This window comes from Phoenix dactylifera, unplaced genomic scaffold (assembly GCF_009389715.1).
Source record: "Phoenix dactylifera cultivar Barhee BC4 unplaced genomic scaffold, palm_55x_up_171113_PBpolish2nd_filt_p 000222F, whole genome shotgun sequence".
In the NCBI taxonomy this organism is placed as follows: domain Eukaryota; kingdom Viridiplantae; phylum Streptophyta; class Magnoliopsida; order Arecales; family Arecaceae; genus Phoenix; species Phoenix dactylifera.
Genome location: NW_024067730.1, coordinates 126,794 through 154,243, shown reverse-complemented (window position 1 = coordinate 154,243; position 27,450 = coordinate 126,794). Strand labels below are relative to the sequence as shown.

At 40.5% G+C, this 27,450-nt stretch overlaps 1 protein-coding gene and 1 non-coding gene across 2 annotated transcripts; one reads left to right on the top strand and one right to left on the bottom strand.

Annotated features, from left to right (window-relative positions):
* Positions 1 to 12,301: 12,301 nt before the first annotated feature.
* On the bottom strand, positions 12,302 to 12,374 carry TRNAA-UGC. Its single transcript has one exon. It is a non-coding gene; the product is annotated as a tRNA-Ala (tRNA).
* Positions 12,375 to 13,574: 1,200 nt separating this feature from the next.
* LOC103698452 (protein argonaute 4B-like) lies at positions 13,575 to 22,487 on the top strand. Its single transcript, XM_008780467.4, has 23 exons — positions 13,575 to 13,820; positions 15,006 to 15,279; positions 15,380 to 15,585; positions 15,699 to 15,923; positions 16,029 to 16,165; positions 16,294 to 16,391; positions 16,536 to 16,633; positions 16,958 to 17,126; positions 17,237 to 17,353; positions 17,443 to 17,550; positions 17,676 to 17,738; positions 17,820 to 17,933; positions 18,024 to 18,189; positions 18,277 to 18,389; positions 18,484 to 18,621; positions 18,831 to 18,961; positions 19,203 to 19,268; positions 20,932 to 20,995; positions 21,104 to 21,218; positions 21,372 to 21,445; positions 21,674 to 21,768; positions 21,858 to 21,889; positions 22,152 to 22,487. Exons 2-23 carry the CDS (start codon positions 15,022 to 15,024, stop codon positions 22,325 to 22,327), a joined length of 2,763 nt encoding a protein of 920 aa, XP_008778689.1. The 5' UTR covers positions 13,575 to 13,820; positions 15,006 to 15,021; the 3' UTR covers positions 22,328 to 22,487.
* Positions 22,488 to 27,450: the final 4,963 nt, after the last annotated feature.

The window sequence follows — 27,450 nt, the reverse complement described above, 5'->3', positions numbered from 1 at the left end:
AAGCCCATCCAGGCCGCTCGCAACTCTGCCCCTGGGACCGAAGTATCAAAAATCTGACGGCCCCCTGCTGCCACCACATCCGACGTCGGGCCCCTAACAACAAAACCGGCCCCTCCCCTCCTACCACCGTCCAAGACAGAGCCATCAAAATTGACCTTGAGGAAACTCGGGGGTGGGGGCTCCCAGGTAAAGAATACCCTATGTGGAGCTGCCGAAGCACTGTGGGATCCCCAGATGTCCCGAGCTATCAAAGGTCTATGAGCTGGCTCTGCTTGGATCATCTCTGTCGCCTGAGAACAGGCCCGCTCCATCACGAACCGTAGGGACAGCCGACGCTCACCAAACACCCGGGCGTTCCTGGCTAACCATATCTGATACGCTGTGCAGGACGCCCTAATAGCCAATCCCCGCATCCGAGCAGAACCGGCCCAAAGCCGAACCTCCTCCAAATAAACCTCCCTACTCCTCCAGGTATCCTCCGGGATCCCAGTCAGGCTCCAAACACCTCTCGCCCATACGCAGTGGAATAGAACATGATCCACCGACTCATCCACCCCACAGTCCAGGCATGAGGGGGAAAGGCCCATACCGCGTCTACACAGCTCTGTGCATGTCGGCAATCGCGCCCAGGCCACCTTCCAGAGGAAGAGAGCAACCCTCTGGTGTAGCCCAAACCTCCACACCCAGCCACAGTCTAGCCCCAGCTGTGTACCTGGCTGAACAATCCGGGCAACATCACCGACCCCAATACTCGCTCTACTGGTGGTGCTCCAGACTCTGACATCTGGACCTCCAGACCCCGGAAGGGGAATCGACCAAACCCGCTCTACTAGATGCTCTCCAAACAGCTCGCCCAGCCTGTCGCTATCCCACTCGGCCCCTCCTGGTCGGAGCAGATCGGAAACTCGGAGACCCTCCCCCGCCTCAGTGCTGAGAGTCGTCGGCTATAGTCTCAAGGGAAGTGCATCCACCCATGGGTCCGCCATCACATCAATACTCCGTCCGTCACCGATCAGCCACCTCGAATGCGCCAGGGCCATAGGCACATGCCTCTCAATCTCTCGCCACATGAAGGATCTCCTCCGCCGGGCTGTCCCCTGGCCCTCGAGGCCCGCTCGGCCGTACCTGGCTATCATAACCTGGCTCCAGTAACCATGCGGCTCCAAGACAAACTGTGCCGCCCTCCGTGCCAAGAGGGCCTCACGTCGCACCAGGGGTAACTGCACCCCCAGCCCACCCTCCCGCAGTGGTAGACACACCCTCTTCCAGGCCACCAAATGTATCCCATGCCCCCCCCATAGGAGCCCCAAAGAAAGCTCCGCATGAGTCGCTCAATCCCCATCAGCACAGTCTTCGGCACTACTGTATGAGCCATCAGATAAAGAGGCATGGAACATAGAACTGACCTGATCAACGTCAATCTCCCCATCATGGAAAGTGAAGATGCCCTCCATCCCTGTAATCTGCTCCGCACCCTCTCCAGTAGGGTAGAGCACTCTGCCACCCGTAATCTCCTCCCTGTAATGGGAACCCCAAGATACACCAGAGCCCCTATCTGCTCCTGTATCCCCAATGTCGCCCTGATCTCCCGGCGCACCCTCCCCACAGTGCTAGGGCTGAAGAAGATGGTGGACTTTTGTAGGTTGACCCTCTGCCCAGACATCACACAATACTCTGCTAACACGCCCTGGAGGGCTCTGGCGTCCGACACCCTCGCCCTAGCAAGTAGAAGGCAGTCATCTGCAAATAATAAGTGAGAGATAGGTTGGGAATCCGGGGCTGGACAGTAGGGTACCAGCTCCCGATTCCCATAAGCAGCATGCAAAGCTCGGGAGAGCACATCAGAGCAAATAATAAATAAAAACGGGGACAGAGGACATCCCTGACGTAGCCCCATGGTGGCACGAAAGAAGGGTGATGGTGTGCCGTTGACCAAAATGGAGAAGCTAGGCCCATGCACACATCCTAAAATCCAATCAATCCAAACCTGGTGGAACCCAAAACTCTCTAGTGCCCGCCGTAGGAAGTCCCACCGGATCCGGTCATAGGCACGCTCCATATCTAATTTCACTGCCATCAAGCATTGCCTCCTCGAGGCTCGCTGTAGATCCCCCATCATCTCCTGGGCCAGCAAAATGTTGTCGAGATGCTCCTCCCTCCCACAAAGGCTCCCTGCTCCTGACTAATGATACGTGGCATAAGGTACCTCATCCTCCCCACCATGATCCTCGCCACCACCTTATACAAAGTGGTGCATAAACTAATGGGTCTGTAATGACTCGGTTCCGAAGCATCGGGACGCTTCGGTATCAAAGTGATGAAGGTGGCCTTCCAATCATCTGCCATGCCAGCTCGGCTGAAGTAAAGCTGTACTGCCGCCACCACTGCCTCCCGAATAATGCACCAATATCTACGGAAAAAGAATGGAGGGAAACCATCCGGTCCAGGGGCCTTATCCTCTGCAAGACCCCAAACTGCCTCCTGCACCTCCAACTCCGTCACTGGCTGAATCAATGCTGTATTCTCTGACTCCTCCACTCTGAACTCCGACCGCGGGAGAACTCCAGTCTCAAGTATCCCCCCATCCTTAGTCCATCTCGACCTAAAGAACTCAAATAAGCACTGCCTAACAGCCGAGTCCTCCTCCACACGGTGGCCCACCCCAACCCTCAAGGAGCGGATCATATTCCTCTGCCTTCTGATAACTGTCGATCGGTGAAAAAAGCTAGTGTTCCGGTCACCATCCTTCACCCACTGAATTCTGGACTTCTGTCTCCAAAAAATCTCCTGCTGACGCAATAAGGAATGATGAGAGGCTAATGATCGCCGCAGGTCTGCCAGATCGGCCTCCGTAAGCACCTCACCTCGATCCTCCCGTACCTGGGCATCCGATATCGCTGCCTCCACCTCCTCTAACCTCCGGAAGACATTGCCAACGGTCTCCCGGTTCCAACGCCGAAGACGGCGTTTAGTGAGCTCCAACCTGCGTGACACCCTCTGCATGGCGTCACCTCGTACTGGCACCCTCCACGCCTCCCTAACTATTTCCCAAGACTGGGGATATGACAACCACAGCTTTTCAAAGCGGAAGGGGCTATGATGCACAGATCCCGACACTGTCGATATCAGAAGAGGACAATGGTCAGAAGCAATCCGAGCTAGATGACTGACCTGGTAGGCTGGAAAACGCTGGATCCAGTCTGGGGATGCAATGCCCCTGTCTATCCGCTCCCACACTCTAGCTTGCCCAGATTGATTGTTGCACCAAGTAAATCGAGGTCCAGAGAAGCCCAGGTCCACCAGCCCATTCCTCCCCAGAAACTCCCGGAACTCCCTCCTATCCACCGAATCAGAGTATGGTCGGCCTCCTCTCTTCTCAGCTGGGCCTAAGATGCAGTTAAAATCACCTACCACCATGGTCGGTACTCCCTGTGTCAACAAACTAGTCAAATCTCTCCACAGGGTTCTCCTTACCCAATAGTCGGTGCTAGCATAAACCCCGCATAACACCCACGGGGGTTCATTTGGTTTTGAAATAACCATGACAATCAGTTGAGAGCAATTACAAAACACATCCACTGTGCCTATACCCCGCTTCCACAACATCAGGATACCTCCAGATAGACCCCGGGATTCCACTGCTAAGACTTCCCAGTCACATGCCAATCGCCGCTGTACACGCTGCAATCCGTCACCGGAAACTCGTGTTTCACAAAGAAGGCAAATCTCTGGATCATGAAGCTGAACTAACCTCTTGAATGAGGAGGAAAAGGATGGCTTGGCCGCCCCCCTACAATTCCAAGCTAAAACCTTCATTAAAAATTAATTCATCTTCCCCACTCCAGGAGCCAAGGCGCCTTCCTGGATTGAAGCCTTCAACAAATCTACAACCCTCCCATGATCCAAAATAGGAGACCCCTGTTGGGATCCCCCTAGCACTCCCCTTGTCACCACCGCCCCTGCTGGCAAAGTTGCACAACCCACTGTTCTCGGGCTGCCCAATTCTGCTGGAGGAATTCTCCCAGGTAGGAGTGATACAGTGGTCGACGGGCTAGGAGAGCCATTGACAGAGACCTCCACCGGGAACCTCAGGACCCCCTTCTCCTTGCCCAACTCCACCACAGGGACTTCCTCCAGCTTACCACCCGTGGATTGACCCGGCTCGCCATCAATTGCTACAGTAGCCGGCGTCGACAGTCCCCCACTCGTCGGCACCATCCGACACAGAACAGTGCTCTGAGCATCCAAGGAGGAGGAGGAAGGAAGCGATACCAAGGTTACCTGCTCACGAGCTTCAGCCTCCATCGTCGTTGCCGGCCGCATCCCGTCCGCCAGCTCCGTCCCATCCACTGCCGTGCCATCCGCCCGTGGAGAGGTCGACCGCAGCACCATTGAGGAGCCATCGACCCCCCTGAGTAAAGCTCCGGCCGGCTTCTGACGATTGGGAGCCCTCACCGGAGGTAAGGAGGCACTCCGGAAGTGTCTCCTTCCTTCCTCCCTCTGGCGATTCGCCAGACCGTCGAAAGAAGGGGACGACGTGATTCTGGGCAGACAATGGGCCGGCCCATTCACCGGATTCCCCGCCCCCACCGCTGGGCTAGGCTTAGATGGGCTCCTGGCCCGTTTCATTGGGCTTTGACCCAGCCCTTTAGTCGATCCATGGTCCGCCTGGTGGACCAACTCATCCGGGCCAACCTTCTGGCCCGTTCCCCCAACCGAGTTCCGAGTTAACTCGGTCAACCCGGTCGCCACTCCGAGAAGGGGAAACTCACCGTTCATGGCTACGGAGCTACTCGCCTCCCCCTTCGCCGGCGACCTCCGTCTGGCCACTTTGGTAGGCTTTTGCCACCCCTCCGTATCCGCCGGTGACACGGGAGAGCGCACCACCACACACGGAGAACCCAGCCCCGGCTCAGGTAGATGGCGTACCTGTGATGTCTCCCCTTTAGACTCAGTCATCTTCTTCGCCGCCGGCTTGCTCGCCCACGGTTTCCGGATCTTAGATGTCGACAGCCAGGGGCCAACCAGGTTCCTATTCCCAGATGGTAGGCCCGTCTTCTCCCCCTCATTCCTCTCCCCTGTCTCCGGTGACGGAGCCTGCTGGGCAGTTGCAGTTGCAGTCGCCATCGGAGTTGGAGAAAGCGGGCAAGCCTCCTCACCATGACCGAGGCGGGCACACCTGTAGCAGAAACTCGGGAGGTTTTCAAACCTGAAGGAGGGGAAGGAGGTTGAAGGGAAGGAGGGTCCGAGCGATTTGAGATTAGGCTTTTGTCGCAGGGATGCTCGCGCGTTGAGGGGTTTTCTGCGTACGAGCGCAGTGCAGAATCGCAGAGTTTGATGAGTGTTGATGCGTAAGGATTCGTACTCGTAAATCTGAATGCGCAGTTGAACCGCTTGCAGCTTCCCACGAGATTTAGGCTTCAAATGGGTCATATTGGCCAGTGATCCGATCCGACCCGACTCGCTTAGATTTAATCCGATCTAATTTAAAAAATTTGGTTGGATTTTAAAATTGGATGCTTTATTTTTCAGATCGGATCAGGTTATTAAATTCTGATCTGACTCGACCTATTTGATTTTTAGAATAATTTTGAGTTTCCCACCCTATAACCCAACCCGACCCAACCTAAACCCACTATATCATTAGAGCCCGCGAGGGTGCTTAAGGTTCTCTAACTCTCTATTTCTCTAATATCTTTTTGTGTTTGAAGATAAAAAAATGGAAAAGACTATTTGTCGAATAATAAAGCTTAGGTTGGTTATATTAAATGGGAACATTGTTATCCTAAGAAGGAAGTTGAGAAAAATAAAGGTAAAATAAAGTATAATTTTGCCATGTGGAAGAAGATGGGTTCATCATGAGTCCTTTACAGATGTTGAACTTTGTTGTGTTATTATCAAAACTATATTCCTCATCTTAGCCCATTATGCTTTTCTAGTATTATGGTTACAAAAAATAGTAGTAGATGCATTCTAACAAATTCTAGGGATATTATTGCTGAGTAAAAGAAATTAGCATAGATACAATTATTTTCTACTCAAAAAAAAATATTGCAGACATGAACAAAAAATTTTTCTTATAACTAACAAGGTTGAGTCTATCACTTTAGGTTAGTTTGTAATAACATCAATCCTTGATGCTTAGTTACTTTCACTTGTATGGTTCTGCATAACCTGCTTTTTGTAGTTTTAACTTATTGCAAAAGAAATCAAGCATAGAGAATGACAAGTATAGGGATCCGACCTGGATCGATCTGGACTCGATCCAGATCGGATCCATACCCAAATTTTTGGATTGGGACCAAGTTATATATGGACCCGACCTGATCCGAATAACCCATTAGGTCAAAAAATTAGCTGTGGACCCAAACTGACCCAATCTTCTATTGGGTTGGGTTTGGGTTTGGGTCGGGGTCACTCATGATCCGGTCCAATTCAACCCATTTGCATCCCTATGGAAAATAAACGATGGATGGATGCAATTACGTTTCTAAGATATGACTCGCAGCAAAAAAAAAAGGCATTATTTGGAAAACAAAATTTAATGTTTTCTTTCTTGTTTTGTTAGAAAACTAGCATATTTAGGAAGTTAGATTTGAGATGATTAAATTAAAGTAATTAAATTGTATAAAAACTTGAAAAATGTTAATCTGTAATTATTTTTTCTTTTTCTCATGAAGTATTTCTCACCTTAATCTCTTGGTTCAAAAGTACATTATTTCCTCCTCTCTTAAAGTTCTTCCACTATGATCGTTTTTGTAGGAACGAAAAGGATTTGGAACAAGAATTAGCATGAAATCGGAATAGAAGACAACACCATGGCATCAAATGAATGGATAGAATGCCAATTCTATTTTAATATTTAATTTAATTAGTTAAAGGACGGCACTATGATTACTCCGGCCATACCCTGTTACGACTGTCAACACCTTATCTTTCTCGAGAACGGACAATACCATACGCCACCGGCCAGCCTTAGTTGCGCACCATTCGACTCGAAGCTACCCCCCTCTCATGATGAGGGCGGACAATGCTTCTGCCACTTGGGCCTCTCCACCGGAACTACAAATAGCCCGGTCAGATAACTTCTAAGAGACTTTTTGGCTGGATCAAATTTACCCCACTCTAACTTGATCGTCTGAGGGCCCTCACTGGAAACGCCGGTGAGACTTTGTGCATGCCCGCTGCCGCCGCCGCACAAGAGGTGGCCCCAGTCTTCTTCCTCCAACGACCAGCGACTCCCTCGACTCCTCTGGCGTGGTCATCCTCGGGCCAAATTTGAACCAACAACTATTATGACATAGTTTTTATTGTATTAGTTCTTTTCTAATTTATTTTTTATTTTTAGTTGATTTTTATTTTATTGGTATACTCTTTTCATTGTACTTGATATTTTAAATTTTCCATTTCTATATTTGTTCTCTACCTTATTATTATTATTATTATTATTATTATTTATTTTTTAATTTTAGTTTTAGATTTTTATTTCTATTTTTATTATTTGTTTCTTTTTTGTTATACTTTCTTGTTTGTTATTCATATGCTTAATTTTTTACTAACATATCTTTAATCAATATATTATATTTTTAATTAACATATTTATTCATATTATTGAATAATTTATTATGGTATTTTTATTATTTTTTTCTTAACGTGCTCTTATTTGTTGGTGTATATACAAAATAAACTTTTAAGTAATATTTTTCATAATATTACAATGCAAGTTATTTTATACCATTTCCTCCTCTCTTAAAGTTCTTCCACTATATTTGTTTTCTAGGAATCGAAAGGAATTGGAATAGTTATTAGCATGAAATGGTAATAGACGATATGTTTATTAATTTTTTGGTCGTGAAATGAATGGATGCATGTAAAGAATGCCAATTCTATTATAATATTTATTTTAATTTGTTGCATTATAATAGTATAATAAATATTATTCTATATATTTTATTTGTTCTTTTATAATTATTTTATATATCTTATATATTTTTACTTTATTTCTTCATTTTTAACTGATATATTTTTGTAATTCTATTTTATAAGTTGGGTTTTTTTGTTTGACTATTATGATATATAATTTCTATTATATTTGTTGTATTATTAGTTTCTTTTTTATTTTAGTTGTTTTTTTATTTTATTGGTGTCCTCTTTCATCAATACTCGACATTTTAAATTTTCTATACCTATACTTGTTCTCTGTCATAATATTATTATTTTTTTATTTTGTATATTTGATTTTTTAAACATTTTTTTCTAGCTCTATTACTTATTTGTATTTTTGTATTATTTTTTATTCATTCTATGTATTTCAATTAACATATTCTTAGTTACTATATTCTAATTTTTTAATTAACATATTTATTAAATTCAGTCATTAAGTTTTTCACTTTCATGATGCTTATTTGCTAGTGTAAATACAAAATAAACTTTTAAGTAATAATTATTAATAATATTACAATGCAAGTTATTTTATATTTCATTATTTCCAATAAAGTAATATTTTTGAATTTGATATTAAATAAATTATTATTTTTATTATATTTATCACTGGTTGACTCATATCAGATATTTTAATTTAATATTCATATTACAAGTATTGCTAACTAGTTCCTACCAAAGATATTATTCAATTTCATTCTCGTTGTAATAACCATTACTCCCATTTAAGGGTGGAATAATCATTTTGCTCATTTAAGGAAATGGTAATTCCAACAAAAAGGTAATTTTGTTGCTAATTGCCTAACCAAACATTGGAATGGGCCAAAGCAAGGGCCCCCGTTCCATTCCATCGGTTAATTGAATGGATCAAATGCGGCCTTAGAGTTCAATATGCTAATATAGCTTTTTATAATATTTTTATTTTTTCTTTTATGTTAAATTAGGTTTTCCTATTAGTTTGCAAGTTAGCATGAGTGCATATGCTATATTATTTATTTATAATTATAATAAATAAATAAAAATTATATATTATAAAGTATAAAGAAAAAAGAATATATATATATATATATATATATATAAAGATATAAGATTATATAAAAAGATATAAGATTATATAAAAAAGGATATGAAATAAAGATATATAAAATATTATAATGTTTATTTATATAACAGTTTAGTTATATAACATATATAAATGAACATTATAATATAACTTATAAGTTATTTTATTATAAATTTATAAAGATATATAAAACATAGTGTAGCACTCCTTTTTCCTATTCTTAATATGCATCAAAATTAGAACGCCTTCGTCTACAGAAGTTTAACATGTTTTAAATCTTTTAAGAGAAAAAACAAATTAGAACTACTATAGATTCTTTATTGATATAATGGATGAATCATACATGTCTAATACAGATGCATCCAACAAAATCAAAAATTAAAATAACTCTGAACTAAGAAGGAATTATAGCAAGATTCATCCACAGAGTGTCATCAAAATGATACGCAACAAACAATGCCACCCAATCTACAACTCCTTTTGCCTCCCTATAGACGAGATCCTTGAAAAAAATTGCACCTTCCAATCAACCTCTAGATATCCAATATGAGTAGATATTCGCTAGCTAATGCAGTATTTTGAAATCCATCCAGCTACTATAGTGCAATCACCTTCAGGGAGTTTACAGTTAGCTCCCAAGATGAGAATATCATACCTGATCACCTCCCAACCGGTCTTCAACTTTTTCTCTGGAGTTGAAATATCAAAAAGTTGTCTCTTGCTCACTAAAACAATTTGGGAATCAAACTCTCTAATTACAAATCCAGATCCTCCTCTATCACCATCTTCTGTAATACTACCATCAAAATTTACCTTGTGACAATTCAGGTATGGAGGATCCTAGGTAATAAATATCACTCTGGATACAGTAGATGTGGATGAGACCCAAGGTGTCCCTTGCTATTTTCATTCTCTTATGTTAGTGCACTGAGTGATGATCTCCGTAGCTTGCATGATGGCATGTTCTAATGTAAATCTTGATGATGAAGGCGTGCTATCAAAAACTCATCTATTCTTCACATTCCAAATGTGATAAGCTATATAAGTTGCTTGAATGCATTTAATCCTATTATCTGCATTATTCACATTTGTCTTTAGATAAAGGACGAAAGAATACCAGATAATCTCCAGACCTGTATGCCTTTGGACTACTGAAAGAGAACTTGAGGCATAGCTTCCTCCACCCTCCCATCCATAGCCATGAATAATCCTTCCTACTTTTGGAGCTACCTTGAAGAGCTTATAATGCTCATCGGCCTTGGTTTCGGAAGTACAAGTAGACTCGACACCAACCTATCCGGCGTATCAATATTCGGCATTATAATTGATAGAATTCGGTATGCTAAGCCCTCTCCAAATAGATAGAGGATGCGAGAGACATTCCAACACCTCCCCTTAAGACAAATTAGATCACTAACCTTTAGATCCCTCATAGAATATTGGTTGATCATGGTCGGCCACTTGGCCAAAGGGACCGAAGAAATCCAAACATCATTCGTTATATTAATTGATCGACCATCTCTTATCATCCAACGGATATTAAATAAGACAAGTGGATCATGTAAGCATACCTCTTTCCAAATGAAGGAATTGTTGCTAGTGGAAAGCGGCTTGGCAAATGGTATCCATTGCCCATACTTGGCTCTCATCAATGTGCTCCAAAGATTGCTCAGTTCAAGGATAAATTTCATGACATGCCTAGCCATAATGACCTCTTTCTTAATCGAAAGTGACTGAACTCCGATACTACTATCCCGCCTTGATGTACAAACTTTATCCCTAGCACGAAGGTGCACTCTACAAATTTCACTAGTGGAATCTCAAATAAAATTCTTAAACAATTGTTCTAACTTCAGAAGGGATGATCTGGGCAGAATGGTGTTCGGTAAGAGGTAGACCAGCATAAAGGATAGAACTAATTTTACTAATGTATATAGGTGATCGATCCCTGAGGATTCTTGTCTCCGCCGCAACCAATTCAACTATAGCGCAACTAGTCTATAGCTTGATTTAGAGACTAGAGGGTAAAATCTCTTATTGACTTCTTCTTGTTAAGATAATTATACCTCCGCACAAAATCTAGTTCGATCATTAAAAAAGATTTGTATAAGAAGAAGAACAATGCTAACCAAATGACCCGAATAGGTTAGAATGGTGTAGTCCAATTCGCCGGGCTGAGAAACGAATGTCCAATTTGGATAAAACTAATGTGTCACGAGACTGTCGAGGCTCAGTTGATTGGAGGACCGGCAGGTTCACAAAAGCAGGGGAGGAGGCGTTAGATCGCAAAAATAGGATTACCAAAGGCATGCTTATGGATGCTTATGTGCATGCGTGTTGTCATTGTGTTTATAGGTTACCAAAAGCAAGAGAGGAGATACATCAAAGTTATTTATGGATGTTGCAACATCAAGTAGGATAAATAGTATGACTATGTAATCATGTCTCTTATTGACTATACACTTGTCAAAAAATCTTTTTTGACAACTAAGACATATTATATAATCATTTTTGTTGAAATCTTCATTAAGTTCCTGGAATTCAAAACTATGCTGGAAAAATAAGACACTACAAAATCAGATGAAATTCACTGTTAAGTGCACGCCTATGTGACATGCTAAACCCTGTTTTTGGACATCAATATTTGGCTTCATTACTTCTACTGAGTGTTAGAAATCGACTAATTTCACATTGATTGCATCATGTTTAGGCCTTGATAGTTTGCTTAACTTTGCTTCGTTTATCAGTTAATACAAGTAGTCATGATTCATGATCGAAGCTCGATCATGGTGGCGAAGCAGTATCCATGAACAATGGTGAACTAAATAAAATCAAGCTCTTATGGTAACTTCTCAAGTAATTTTTTTTCCTCGACATTTTGTTCTTCCATCAACCCTTTTTCCTTTATGCTTACGCAATGCTCGCCAGGCTGTCGTAAACAATCCCGCAAAACCGCAATTCAATCAAGTGATCTGAAATTATTTGAAGTTATATTTCTCACCACATTCAGTGGTAGAAATTGTAGTTCAAAAAATTAAAATTCCTCCAAATTTAAAAATGACATTTTACTTTCTTCAATAATACTCCTTGGAAAAATAACAAAGATCAACAAATTTCCAACTATCAGGACCTTGTAATTCAATTGCAATTACAAAATAAGAAAAGAAAAAAAAGAAGGGTATTTAGCATCACTTTGTGCCCCAAATATTCAATTTTACAGATATTCACAATGAAGCCACTGTGGTTTGAAGCCTGGCAAATGTGGTTCTCCATCGGAGCAAAAATTAAATAATGAATTGGAGATGCAGGGGATCGAACCCTGTACCTCTCGCATGCAAAGCGAGCGCTCTACCATTTGAGCTACATCCCTCATTTATGATTTCTGCTCTAGAGCCCAATAATTTTCAAATATCAACGGCATCCCAACATTTTCCCAAGCAGCGCTTCTTTGGTCAGACGGGACTGGAAGGATCAATTTAGCAACCGGGCTTATTTAGATCATTATTGATTTAAGCTCAACGCAACCTAGTTCCGCCAACGTGACTAGGTTACTCTCTTTTTTTTTTTTTTTTTTTTTTTTTTTTTTTTTTTTTTTTTTTTTTTTTTTTTTTTTTTTTTTTTTTTTTTTTTTTTTGCTAAAGCGGGCGGGCGGATCCCTGACGATTATGGATGCACCCAATAAAATCAAAAAACAAAATACTTCTGAATGCTCGGGGCAACTCTCTATCTCCAGCCCAGAGGGTACTATCGGAGTGACTAGCTATATAAACAGCCATCTAGTCCGCAGCCCTGTTAGCTTCATGGAAAACATGCTTGGCCTGGAAGGTTCCTCCATCCCTCACAATCCTAGATATCTCGGAGCAATGGGTGGACACAACCATTACCCCTAGGGGCTCCCCTCGGATCCAACTAATGGCTGTGGCCGAATCTCCTTCCAGGACAATGAAACTGGCCTGTAACATACACCGAACGTGACGAAGGCCCACTCATGCGGTCCTCAGCTCCACACTCGGAACCGATATATCGAAAAGTTGACTTCCCCTGCAGCCACAACCCTAGCAGATGGATCCCGAATAACAAAACCCGCATCATCCCTCGAACCTCCGTCCAATACAAACCATCGAAGTTGATTTTGAGGAAAGTCGGGGGTCAGAGCTCCTAGGTAAAAAACAGCCGAAGCAAGATGGGAACCCAACTAAGTTATCTTCAATTGTGATGTTCGGACTGTTATTAATGCTGGCCAAATTTCCATAAAACCTCTAATATTTAAAAGCTCCTAGGTTTAATCATCACCGCCGAACAGAAATCCAAAGGTCCCTTTTCTTCCACCCTATTGTTTTGGTTGCAAATTCTTCCATCCTATCTGAATACTTCTTCCACCGTATTTAATGACCACTTGTTATCAAAATGTAAACCAATGATTAGAAACAAATCTTATTTAATTCCTTTCCTATTATTTACCAAAAAAAAATCCCCTCTTATTTAGGAACGGCAGGGGCATTATGAGAATAAAATTTTATATGCCCATATCCGGAACGATACCCGCCCGTGTTGCTTGCGAATTAAAAGCGATTGCCTGATGGCGGAGAAAACGGGCGGAGCCCCTATTCGCATCCGAGGAGGAGACGAACTCCTCTTCCTCTCCGGTCTCCCACGGGAACTAGGAAATCTAGCCTTCGACGGCTATTTAACAACCCTACCACCCTCTTATATGGCCACATTCTGGGTTTCTCTCTTCGTTTTCTTGTGTTCTTCGGGTTTTCGCCGTCGTCCGCCCCCATCTCCTTGGCCGCCTTCCAACATCGCCGGAGACGAGGTATGAAGCACCAAAATTCTGTCGATCTTTCTTCTCCGATCTTCCCTCTTCTCTATTGAGCCATTTTTGGTCGGATTCCGTCGAGAAATCGCCGAAAATTGAGCGAAGAACACCGCCCCTGTTTTCTTCCTCTTTTTCTTTCCGACCATTCTTGCCACCGGTGCTCGTCACCGAAGCTTCTTTCTGGGCCCCTGCCCGAGCCAAAGGACGTCCGTGTTCGGCCTGTTTTCTTATATCTTCCTTTTCTCGGCCAACCACTTGTCGTCGGTGCTTGCTGCCGGACATCCAACTGCGCCTGCGCCGCCTATCCCCCTTCTGAGACCTCCTTCTCTTCCCTTGTTCTGATAAGTGAGGGGGCACGGCATGCTCCCTCCCCTGTTTTCCCAAAGGCAAAAAAAAAAAAAAAATCAAGAAGAAGAAATGGAAAAAAGGGGAAAGAGAGAGTCCCGTTTCTCTCTCTTCTCTTGTTCTCTCTTTTTCTCTCTTCTACTCTCACCATTGATGAAGGGTGGACCCCATAGAGTCTCTTCCCTGTAACCTGTGATGACCTCTGTGACCCCTGAGATTCATCTCTTCTTTGAATCTACTGCATATATTTCATCTGTTACTATCTTTATAGTTTGTACTCTGCATAATTTCTGTTTTTCCCTGTTTTAAAAAAATAGTTCACATCAGTTATAGAGGAGTTTGCTGTGTGTCAGAACAGAGTTTTGGCACTGCTTTTGGTTATTTCCCCGTATCATAAATTTCATGTTGTCAAGCTTCAGTAGTTCTGATGTTGATGGTGGTGGAGCCAAGAAGTTTGGACAATGCTATCCAGTCCATGTTCAACAACTGCCCAATTCTTACTGTAAATTTTGAGAAGATGTTGGAATGTTTTCTTGTTGCAGCATGTTTGATTAAAATCTAGCTTCATATTATTGTGGTTTGGGATGATCAATACCTTTGTCAACTGTGTGTGATTTTCAGTTAGAGATTCTCGTTGATGCAGGAGCTTGTCACTTATCATGCTCTTGGATCGTTTTTGGTCTGATCATTGCCATTTGGTCATCTTGTCAAATTTCTTATGATCCTCTAGGATTGTTGTTTAATTTTCGATTTTGTAGTTATGGATATCAGATTTCAAATACCTGAATATTTTGAAGTTCATCTTGTAGATATTAAACTTTTCTCCCACTTGGATAGGTATTTGATCTAGGAGATGGAGTCCCATGATGGGGTAGACCCTCAATCTGAGACAAATGCTGTTCTGCCTCCGCCGCCCCCCACAATACATCCAAATGTTGTTCCAGTTGAAGCAGACCATGAACAATGTTCTCCTCCAAAAAAGGCATCAAAGCCTAAGAGGGTGCCGATGGCAAGACCTGGCCTTGCAAGCAGAGGGCAGCCGATCACCCTCTTAACTAATCATTTCAGAGTTTCTGTTCAGAATTTGGATGGCTATTTCTATCATTACAGTGTACACATGCTCTTTCCCTATTTCGTCTCTTTATATCTATATTTATATTTCATATCTTGGCTGCCTAGTGATATTCTATCTTTATATATTTTGTGAATAGGTTTCCTTGAAATATGAAGATAATCATCCTGTTGATGGGAATGGTGTCGGTAGAAGGGTGATGGACAAATTACAGCAGACTTATGATACTGAGCTGGGAAATAAGGATTTTGCATATGATGGAGAAAAAAATCTGTTCACCATGGGTGCTCTTCCTCAAGTGAACAATGAATTTACTGTTGTGCTTGAGGACATATCCTCAAGCAGGTAATTATCTGTTTTTCCCTCCTTTTTTTCTGCTTGTGTTGTCTGTATGCTTGCCTTAATTGTATTCCTTTGGGCAAACCTATATGCATCTTCTGCTTTCTTCTGCACTATAGAACTGCTGGCGATGGAAGTCTGGGAGGAAATGACGGCCCTAGTGAAAGTGTCCGCAAACGATTAAGGCGTCCTTATCAGACGAAGACTTTTAAAGTTGAACTTAGTTTTGCTGCTAGGATACCTATGCAGTCCATTGCCATGGCTCTAAAGGGTCAAGAGAAAGAAAACTCACAAGAAGCTTTGCGAGTTCTTGATATCATTCTAAGGCAGCATTCAGCAAAGCAGTAAGTTGCTTGGTTTATTTGCTGACCTTTCGAAGTTGAGAATCATCTAATAAGTAAACAAGCTACTTCTCATGATTTTGTCCTGAAGCTGCTTCTGTTTTGTAGGGGTTGCCTTCTTGTGTGCCAGTCCTTTTTCCAGAACAATCCTTCAAATCTTACTGAAATTGGTGGTGGTGTCCTGGGATGTCGGGGTTTCCATTCTAGCTTTAAGACCATACAAGGCGGGCTGTCATTAAATGTTGGTATGCCTCTATTCTTTTATAAATGCAATAATTACTGGCTGTTATTGACTTTTGCATGAACATACTTGCACTGGCTGGGCTGAAGCCCTCTAGCCATATCGTCACAATCGTTCTCTCCTTTTGTGCAGATGTCTCGACTACCCTGATTCTCAAACCAGGGCCGGTTGTTGATTTTCTTGTTGCAAACCAAAATGTTAGGGATCCCTGTCACATAGACTGGGCAAAAGTAAGCTATAGCTGATGATAATAGTGATGCCTTTCTCCCTTTTATAATTAATGAACATATGTTAAGAATTTAGAAGATTAAGAGAGAGATGTGGCAAAAAAGATATTTCCTGGCGCGCAGATCTAATTTCTGGTATATTGACAGGCTAAGCGGATGCTTAAAAATTTGAGGATAAAGGCAAGTCCATCAAATACAGAATTTAAGATTGTTGGTCTGAGTGACCTACCTTGCAGCCAGCAAAAGTAATTGTTTCCTTTTTGTTGAATGTTCAAATCAATATTTTGTTCAGCAGCAATACAATTACGTGTTATCTGTCATTTTTGAACGCCTTATTGCATATGTTCTCTTACTTGGTTAAGAATAATTCTGAGCCGCTGGTTTAAATTTCTGGCACAGTTGTTGTCTCATATGACTGTGCTCTGGTGCACTTTGCTGTTAAAATCAACTTATCTTTTTCTTGTTTTTCTGTAGCCCGTAGGTTTTTCAATTTGGTGATCAGTAAATTGCTATTTTATCATGTTTGATTCTATATAGTTTCCATCAATTTTTATGATTTGCCTGTACAGGTTTGCACTGAAGCAGAAAAGTAGTGGGAATGGAGATGATATTCATACAACAGAAATAACAGTCTATGAGTATTTTGTCAAGTATCGTAACATAGAGCCAAGGTATTCTGCTGATCTGCCGTGCATCAATGTTGGTAAGCCAAAGCGCCCCACATATTTTCCGATGGAGGTTTGTGGAACTAGCCATCATAATTACTGTTCAATGGTTATTCTTGAACGATTTATCTTTTTATCTCCACGATTCTTATGGAATTTTTGCTTGCTTATTTAAATTCCTAGCTCTGCACTTTAGTATCATTGCAACGATATACAAAAGCATTGACGAATCTTCAAAGAGCTTCACTAGTGGAAAAATCAAGGCAAAAACCTAAAGAGAGAATGGATGTTTTAGCAAGGGTAGTTTTTCTATCCCTTGCGACAATTTGTTTTTCAAAGCTACGTAAACAACTTGCAGGTGACTCATGTTTAATTCTTTCTTCATGTAGGCTTTAAACTACAACAATTATAATGCTGATCCAATGTTGCGGGCATGTGGTATTTCTATAAATACACATTTCACTCAAGTGAATGGCCGTGTTTTACCTGCACCTAAGGTTCATGTGCCTTGCAGTATTCAGAGATGAATGTTTCAGTTTTTTCTTTCTTTTTTTGTCTTGTTTAGCTTGGCTGCTAGTTCTGGATTGTCATGGCTAAAGTTTCCCCAAAATTGTTGATGCAGTTGAAAGTTGGAAATGGTGAATACTTTACTCCAATGAAAGGGAGATGGAATTTCAACAACAAGGTGTTGTTTGCCACAATCATGTGCTTACTTTTCTTCTGTCTTGGTTTGGTAAATCTAATCATGACTCCACATCTTGTGCAGAAACTGATTGAGCCCACCACATTGAATGAATGGGCTGTTGTGAATTTTTCAGCTCGCTGCGACATACGGAATCTCATAAGGGGCCTGACCAAATGTGGAAGCATAAAGGGAATTGTAGGTCAATTTTTTCATTGTCATATGCTGTATTTAAATTGGATATGCTTTTGTGACTCAATTGATGTTGCAAATAACTTGCTTTTGTAGAACATAGATCGACCCTCTGATGTCTTTGAAGAAAATCCTTCCATGAGGAGGGCTCCTCCTGCTACTAGAGTGGAGGATATGTTCGAAAGGATGAAAAGAAAGTTTCGTGATGCCCCTCAGTTTCTTCTATGCCTCTTGCCAGAGAGGAAAAACTCTGATGTTTATGGTTGGTTTCATGCTTTCTGTTTCTGCCGTACTTTTTAAATTTATTTTTGTCCTTGCATTTATGTGGATGAACTAATAAACATGTTAGGTCCTTGGAAGCGAAGGTGTCTTTCAGAATATGGAATTGTCACGCAATGCATTGCTCCAACTAGAGTGAATGATCAGTACCTGACCAATGTTCTGCTGAAGATCAATGCCAAGGTGGATTTGTGGCTGCTCTCTAACATGTTTAGACTTGTTCTTCTCATTTTACTAATGTTTCATCTTTTCTGATTGTTGTATCTTGCTGTGACAGCTTGGTGGAGTAAACTCTTTACTGCAAGTTGAAGATTCTCAAATTATTCCCCTTGTTTCAACCATTCCTACAATTATCTTTGGTATGGATGTTTCGCATGGCTCACCTGGCCGATCTGATGTGCCATCAGTTGCTGCGGTATGATGCATGTACACTGAACTTTGTTTACTATTTTTTTTTTCAGGTTTTGTGAGCGGTAGCCTGTTATTTGAATTGTGCAATACACAAAATCTTTGACTGGTTTTTCTGCCTGTTTTAGCAGTCTTATCTGAATGCCTGGTTCTTGATCTTTCTAGTCCTTGTTTTTTTACTAATTGGTAATTTATTTTTGTTGTTGTTCTTGTTAGGTGGTAAGTTCCAGACAATGGCCATGCATTTCTAGATATAGAGCTTCTGTGCGAACTCAGTTGCCAAAAGTTGAAATGATAGACAACTTGTTTAAGCCGACCCAAAGTGGTGCTGATGACGGCATTATTCGGTAGTTATAGTGATTGCTTACGTGCTTTCTATTAAGTCATTGAGTTCCAATTCTCTTTGATTTCTAAATTATGCTATCTAGCTTGCTGTCCTGACATTAAATATTATCCAATTCGAGGCATGATGTCCATTATTTGTCATATGATTTTTTCCCTTATTTCCTAAATTAGTGTTTGAAATTTTGAATAGTCTGTTGACATAATTTGTTCGGTTGCTCACTTGCTTCCATGTGATAACTCAAGGGAACTGCTGATTGAGTTTTACATCAGTTCTGCACAAAGAAAGCCTGATCATATTATTATTTTCAGGTATGCTGGATTCCATCCCAAAGTTCTGCATTTGTTTGGTAGAACGCAATTAAGTTTCTGATTATTGAATTTTACAGTTGGTATATGGATTTTATTTGTTTGTCTCTGTCCATTGATGCCTTTTATGAACCGTTCTTGGCTTGTTATACTTGATCTATCATGTCTGAGACTTGCCACTCTTATCTTTTCACTGATATGCAAGAGCTTGTAGTTTAATTTTAACTCGTAAAATCTTGGCCTGGTGACATTTAGTGTAAAATGACAGCATTGTGTTTAGGTTTTCTTGCATAATTACATTGGCAGATTTTTGCCAGAATATTTTGACTGATATTTCCAAGTCTTGTTGTTTTTTATTGGTTGTGTTTGTTATATTGATATATACAATTGTATCTCTCTACATACATATTGTCACGCCCCAGATCCAGAGCATGACATGGTTGTGCTACTGTAAGATATTGCCCACAATAACACAAAGCCCACAATAAAAAAAAATCATATAGGATGATAAAATTAGTCCAATTTCATTTGCTAAACAAAGAGAAGCGGGTATAGGGCATCTAAATCCAATATTTGAGTATTCTGAACCACATAACCCAAATTTTATAGACATAACTGCACTTATTAATAGCTTGCAATTATACTTCAAGCTTTATTCTTTCATCATTCATTCATTTATTCTTCCCCGCTCCTAGCAATCTTAATTATCTGGAAAAAAAAACATAAAGAGACAAATGATCTTTGTGGCTCAGTAAGTAACTATGCACCACCTTACCGGATGAAGAATAAAATTTTTATATAATTCAATGCATCATTTGGAAAGTAAAAGTATATGCTAAAATAAAATATTTCATAAACATAATAACAAACTGTGTCGTAGCCAACTAATCATGTATGCACAAATCATGCAAATTTGTAAAACTAAAAGTGCAATTTAAAATATTCATGATTGTCAAATGTTTGCCATTTATCCATACTTTTATTTAAAACTGTGCTCAGATTTTTCACACTACGGTCACTCTAACCCGTGACAGGGCTATCTTCGTAATCAACAAGATATTATAGTTCATATTTATTACCAACTTTAATCCGTTGGCAGAGGGCCGTTTTCATTGGATGCTAGCTCTAGAATGTCGATTGGTCTCCATTTTTAGATGGAGGAGGAAGAAGGGCTCAGTGATCTTGGCAAATGGGGAGGGGAAGACATAGAGGGAGGAAACCGCGGATTCCGCAATATCCTTGCACTATCCTTCCAAAATTGAAGCTCGCCAGTGAGGAGATTTGCCGGAAAGGAAAGAAGAGGGGCAGGGCTCTGGCGATGTCGCACGGCCCTGCCCTCCCTTGCTGCGAGGATCATGGCCAGCTGGGTTGATTTCCACCCAGCTGGCCATGCCAAAACAGGGTGTCACACATATGCTTGTTTTCCTTATTGTAACCTGTTCCATTTGATACTGCCTAAAATGGTAGCACTTGTTTCTCTTGCATAATTATAATGCCCAATTTGCAGAAAAATGTTGCTGATATTTCCATTTATTTTCGTTTCTTGTTTACATGTGATCATGATTGTGATCTATGCAATTATATCTTTGTTGTCATAAATGTACTTGTTTTCCTTGTTGTAGTCTGTATCTCTTCATACTGCCTAATGTGAGTTGTTGGATTTTAGGGATGGAGTTAGTGAGCCGCAGTTTAATCAGGTCTTAAACATTGAGCTGGATCAAATTATTAAGGTACCTAGCTGTAGAACTTCTTGTTTTCTGACGGAATGCACAATATGTCAGATGTACCTTGATTTTCCAAAGGTCCTTGGGTTGCCATTTTTTTTCTTATTGTTGCAGGCTTGCAAATTTCTTGATGAGCAGTGGTCTCCTAAATTCACTGTGATAATTGCCCAGAAAAATCATCATACAAGGTTCTTCCGAGCTAATAACACGCAAGAGAATGTTCCACCTGGTAGGCCTTTTTAAACTCGAATTGTCATTTAAATTTCACAATCCTCTTCCCAGCTTTCAGTGGCTGAAATCTCCGAGTCAAAGTCAGCATATATTTCTGTTAAAATACTCGAAAATGGGATGGTTCTATATTATTTTCTTTTCCAATGTACAGGCACAGTAGTCGACAACAAAGTATGTCATCCACGAAACTATGACTTTTACATGTGTTCGCATGCTGGGATGATTGTAAGATTTTTTTCACACTGCATAATGTTTGGTTTTTCTGTTATTTTTATGTTTGTATGGGAAAGCTTAATTTTGGTGATTTGCGCTTTGTTGGCCTTTTGTAATTCAAATAATATGTTGGGGATATATGACTATTTGCTCTTATCAGGTATATTTGTCCTTTCATATTGTTTTATCTGTGTCGGTAATGTATCTTTTCTTTTCTTTTTTTTAAAAATTGCCATACAGGGCACCACTAGGCCAACTCATTACCATGTTCTGCATGATGAGATTGGGTTCTCAGCTGATGATCTGCAGGAACTTGTTCACTCGCTTTCCTATGTGTATGTGATTGTTAGAAAATTTGCTTATTGAGTGATCTACTGTACCAAATTGATGTTTGTCACTGATACAAATTTTGGCAACTTTTCAGTTACCAGAGGAGCGCATCTGCCATTTCTGGAGGTAAGCCTTCACTCTAGTAGTAGTTCTTGGTGAACTTTGAGTTTGAAACCTAATTTTCCATATATTCAAGACTTGTAAATTTTTTCCATGATATTGATCTTCACGATATCCTCTGATTTGTGGGTTTTCCATATTCTTTCTGTTGGATCTGTGTGGCTTACACGGTTTGTTGTACATTGTGCTATTTTTATGACTGTCTTAATAATATGGATATTTAATTGGTTCCAAAATTTTCTCACCTGATGGGTTGCATTTCTCCCAGTTGCACCCATTAGCTATGCCCACCTGGCGGCGGCACAGATGGGTCAGTTTATCAAGTTTGATGATATGTCCAACTCTTCTTCAAACCATGGAGCATGCACATCAGCTGGGAGTTCCTCGGTTCCAGAGTTGCCAAGACTGCATAAAAAAGTGTGCAGTTCCATGTTTTTTTGTTAAGTGCCGCGTATCAGAGCTATTTTTTGTTTATCAGGATATAGAAAACAAGATGCAAGTTTTGCAGATTTTTTTTCTTGAGTAGTAGTTGATGTCTACAGAATATTATGTATGAACATAAGTCACTATTTGAATAGAAGTTTGTCAAATTCTCTTTTGCATCTATTATGTTAAATTCTTAGATGCAGCATTGGCTCGCTATTTTTCAAGGCAAGTTATGGTTTTAGATGGTACACTGGTGAGACCATCTGTGAAACGTTTAAAGCTGGAAGATTGTTAAGCTCTAGCTTTGTTGACCCCATGTTTCTGTTGGGAATATACTGTCCCAGAAAATTTTAAATCTATAATACTCTACTTCAATAAATAATAGGCAGAAATAGGCTTAGAGAAAATAAATAGAGAAAGTGGAAAAATGGAACCCGAGATGCTGAGGCGTGGTATGTTGGTCACTTTCCTTGAAGTAGATTTCGCCGCCTTACAGTGCACTAGGCTTAGATGGCGTTCTACTTCTGAGATACAACAGCCTCTCGCACTGTTCCTTCTGCCTCAATGATTTGCACGGATCAAAGAAGCCTTCGAACCCAGAATCAGTATGCAGCAAGCCCGTTGATTGAAAGAAAAACAGCAAAAACGGGAGAATAGAAGTTCTCAGTTTTCAATTTTATATATATTCTGTCTAATCCGAAGAGGTCTATTTATAGACTTCTTCGGGACAGACGCGACCCAAAACCGATCCAACGGTCAAAACCGGTAAGAAAGTTTGAAAAAACACTGGGAGTATGGCCAGCGGATGCGAGGTTGGTTGCGAAGAGGTGCTAACGAGGAAGCGACGTGGCTCCTCGTGCTATGAGTGCGAGGCACGGCCCACGCACCTCTTGGCTCATCGTACCCGTTGTCCGACCTCGGCTCCTCTGGGCTCATCACACCTGTGGTCCGACCTCGGTCTCGGCTCTTCGCGCTTCAGTTGAGGTGGGTCGGACGAGCACAGGCACACAGAACCTCGGACGAGCAGGGGCAGGGCCCAGCGAGCACAAGCACATGCGCAAAGAACCTTCGCTCGGACAAGCACAGGCACAGCTCGGCTGCAGAGAACCTCGGCTCGGACAAGCTCGGCTGCAGAGAACCTCGGCTCGGACAAGCACAGGCCCAACGAGCACAAGAGAACCGAGCTCGGCTCGGACAAGGAGGGAACATCCCAACGAGCACAAGAAAACCAAGCTTTACGTAATAGAAATAAAAAGGAGGGAATGGGAATCGAACCTGTTATCTCATCCCCACCCAAACAACACACCAACCACCAAGCCAAACTCCCTTATTAACATATATATATAATATATATATTTTAAGTATGAAAACTTTTAATCATTATTTAATAAAAATCTAACATTCCCCCACCTGATTAAAATGTTTTCAAAAATAAAAAATAGTCAAATCGGGCTTGTTTATGTCACGACTTCAATAAAGGTAGCTTGCGGCTTTGAACCTTTACCTAGTGAAAGTATATTTTCATCTGAAAGGTATAGTGGTAGCTAAAAAGCTTTGAACCAAATCCTTTGGTTCAGATTTCTATATACTTCACCCATGACAAATGCAAATACTGGGTTCATTATAGGTGGTGCTTTTTCTGGCCTTATGCACCAATATCTCAGTTTCATGAGTGCTCTAGGGGTTAAACCCTTATCCCCATAGACTGCGGCCACACAGTCACACTCACATAGGTGAGTCCTCCAAGGGTGCTCGCAGCACAGCACCTTGCCATAAACTCGGACTCATTCAGAGTTTTAAACTCTTCCGTATACCTCTGCTGTATTTAGCACTCACATCACAGGGAGAGACCAAATGACATAAAGTCATTTTATTATAGTGCTAACTAATCATTAAACAACTTGTTTTTCCCGTTGAACCTTTCATCTTGGGATCTCCAGTCAGAATAGGTTGGGTTGCTATTGTCAATTATTCCTTATGGGTTTCAGTCCCATCCCCTTTGATGTTTCTATGACTTTGCTTCTAGCCAGTCCTTTAGTTAAAGGATCTGCTAGGTTATCTTTAGATCCAACAAATTCCAAAGTTATGATACCATTTTTAATTAGGTATCTAATAGTCTTATGTCTCACACTAATGTGTCTTCTGTTTCTCTTGTTATACTCAGTATTTCTACAAGTATTAATTGCAGCTTCATTATCACATAACAAAGAGATAGCAGGTATAGGCTTTTCCATAATAGGTATTTCAGACATAAGATTCTTAAACCATTCTGCTTCTTGACTTGCAGAATCTAAGGCTACAATCTCAGCCTCCATAGTGGATCTTGTGATCACAGTTTGTTTGGATGATCTCCAAGCAACAGCTGCACCACCCAACATGAATATGTATCCACTAGTTCCTTTTCGGTTCACTGAATCAGTGATCCAACTAGCATCACTGTATCCTTCAAGTACAGTGGGAAATCTTGAGTAATGTAAACCATAATACATGGTACCTCTCAAGTATTTAAGTACTCTATCCAGTGCTTCCCAGTGACTAAGACTAGGGCAACTATTAAACCTACTGAGCTTTCCTATAGCATAAGAAATGTCAGGTCTACTTGTATTTGCAACATACATCAGTGTCCCAATAATTTGAGCAAATTTCTCTTGGGCCACTGGATCACCTTTATTACACTTCAAGTTCAAACCATGCTCATAAGGTGTACTCACTGGTTTACAGTTGTACTTATCAAATTTCTTCAATATTTTCTCAATATATTGTGATTGATCAAAGATTATACCATCAGGTATTCTGGTAATCCTGTTACCAAGAATTACCTCTGCCTGACCTAAATCTTTCATATCAAAATTATTAGATAAGAAAGTTTTGATATTAGTCACCATATTCATATCAGTACCAAAAATTAAAATATCATCAACATATAAACACAAGATAATACATGAATCATTTTCTAACTTTGAATATAAGCACTTATCTGATTCATTTGCTTTAAAGCCATAAGAAACAATTATTTTATCAAATTTCCTATGCCATTGCTTAGGAGCTTGTTTTAAACCATAGAGGGATTTGACTAACCTACAAACTTTTCTTTCCTGTCCTTGAGCCACATATCCCTCTGGCTGATCCATATAGATCTCTTCCTCTAAATCACTATGAAGGAAGGCAGTCTTGACATCCATTTGATGAATTATCAAATTATGGGTTGAAGCCAGTGCAATTAAAGTACGAATTGTGGTTATCCTAGTCACAGGAGAATATGTATCAAAGTAGTCAATACCCTCTTTCTGAGAAAAGCCCTTAGCAACTAATCCTCTTTATATTTTTCAATAGAACCATCAGGTCTTAATTTCTTCTTAAATATCCATTTACAACCTATAGCCTTACTACCAGGTGGTAAGTCAGTTAAAAACCATGTTTTATTAGTCATAAGTGAATTCATTTCACTATTAATAGCTTCCTTCCAAAACATAGAATCTAATGAGTTCATAGCATCTTTATAAGTTTTAGGATCATCTTCAACCATAAAAGTATAGAAATCAGATCCAAAATCTTTCTTTTTCCTAATTCTTTTTCCTTTACCAAGTTCATTAATATCATTAAGTTCATTTTCATTTTCATTATTAGGAATAATTAGAGAATTAGATGGCGAACTACAAGATGCATCATTAGATCTATCTATTACATGCTTTTCTATTTTATCCTTAAATTGAAAAATGTCTTCAAAGAAAGAAGCATCTTTAGATTCAATTATAGTATTCTTTTCTATGCCATTAATATCAGAACTAATGACTAAGAACCTATAAGTAACACTATTAAGAGAATAACCAAGAAACACAGCATCAAAAGTATTAGGTCCTAATTTTCTTTTCTTGATTAAAGGAATATTAACCTTAGCCAAACAACCCCAAACTTTTACAAAATTTAGGTTAGGTTTTCTTCCTTTCCAAAGTTCATAAGGAGATTTATTAGAACCTTTAAATAGAACCCTATTAAGCAGAAAACATGCAGTAAGCATTGCTTCCCCCCACCAAACCTCAGGTAAACCTGAGTTGGCAAGCAAAGATCTTACCATATCTTGCAGAGTCCTATTTTTCCTTTCAGCCACTCCATTAGACTGAGGTGAATAGGGAGGTGTAACTTCATGTAGAATTCCATTAACTCTACAGAATTCATTCAAGTCATTAGAGGTGTATTCTCCTCCTCTATCTGACCTGAGAATCTTTATTCTCTTGTCAAGTTGATTTTCTACTAAATATTTGTAAGTCTTGAACATCTCAAATGCTTCATCTTTAGATTTCATTAAATAAACTTGACAATACTTAGAATAATCATCTATGAAGGTAATGAAATATCTTCTACCCCCTTTAGTCAAAGTTCCATTTAGATCACATACATCTGAATGTATTAATTCTAATAAAGTTGAATTTCTATTTACTATTTTAAATGGTTTTCTAGGTTGTTTAGATTGAACACAAATTTGGCACCTTTCCTTTTCATTTAATGAAACATTAGGTAATAAACCAGAGCTAATCATTCTTTTAATAGTATTATTATTCACATGTCCTAATCTAGCATGCCAAAGAGATGAAGAACATATTGAAAGCACAATTTTATTATTGTTATCAGAAGAAAAATCCAAAGATACATTATTTATTACATACAAGCCATCACACTCATAGCCTTTGCCTACAAATGTTCCATTCTTTGTTATAATCACTTTCTTAGATTGAAATAACAAAGAATAACCACTCCTATTTAGAAGAGATCCACTGATCAGATTCCTCCTTCCATCGGGCACATGGTACACATTAAATAGTGTAAGCACATTTCCAGACGTAAGCCTTAGAAGTACTTTTCCAGTTCCAAGCACTCGTGCCGAGGTGGAGTTCCCCATAGTTACTGTTAGGCCACTCCGGACCTGATAAGTAGTAAAAAGGATATGATCAGTACACATATGAACATTCGCACCTGTATCCACTAACCAATCGGTAGAGCAAATTGCCAAATTTAATTCTGGACTTAAAGTTACATACCGATCATCAGTACTAGTAGGACCAATACTGGATAGCACCATGTTGGTTTGTGGATTTGCAGGTTGAGAAGGCGCATGTTCATAGTTCTGATACTTCTTCTTCTTC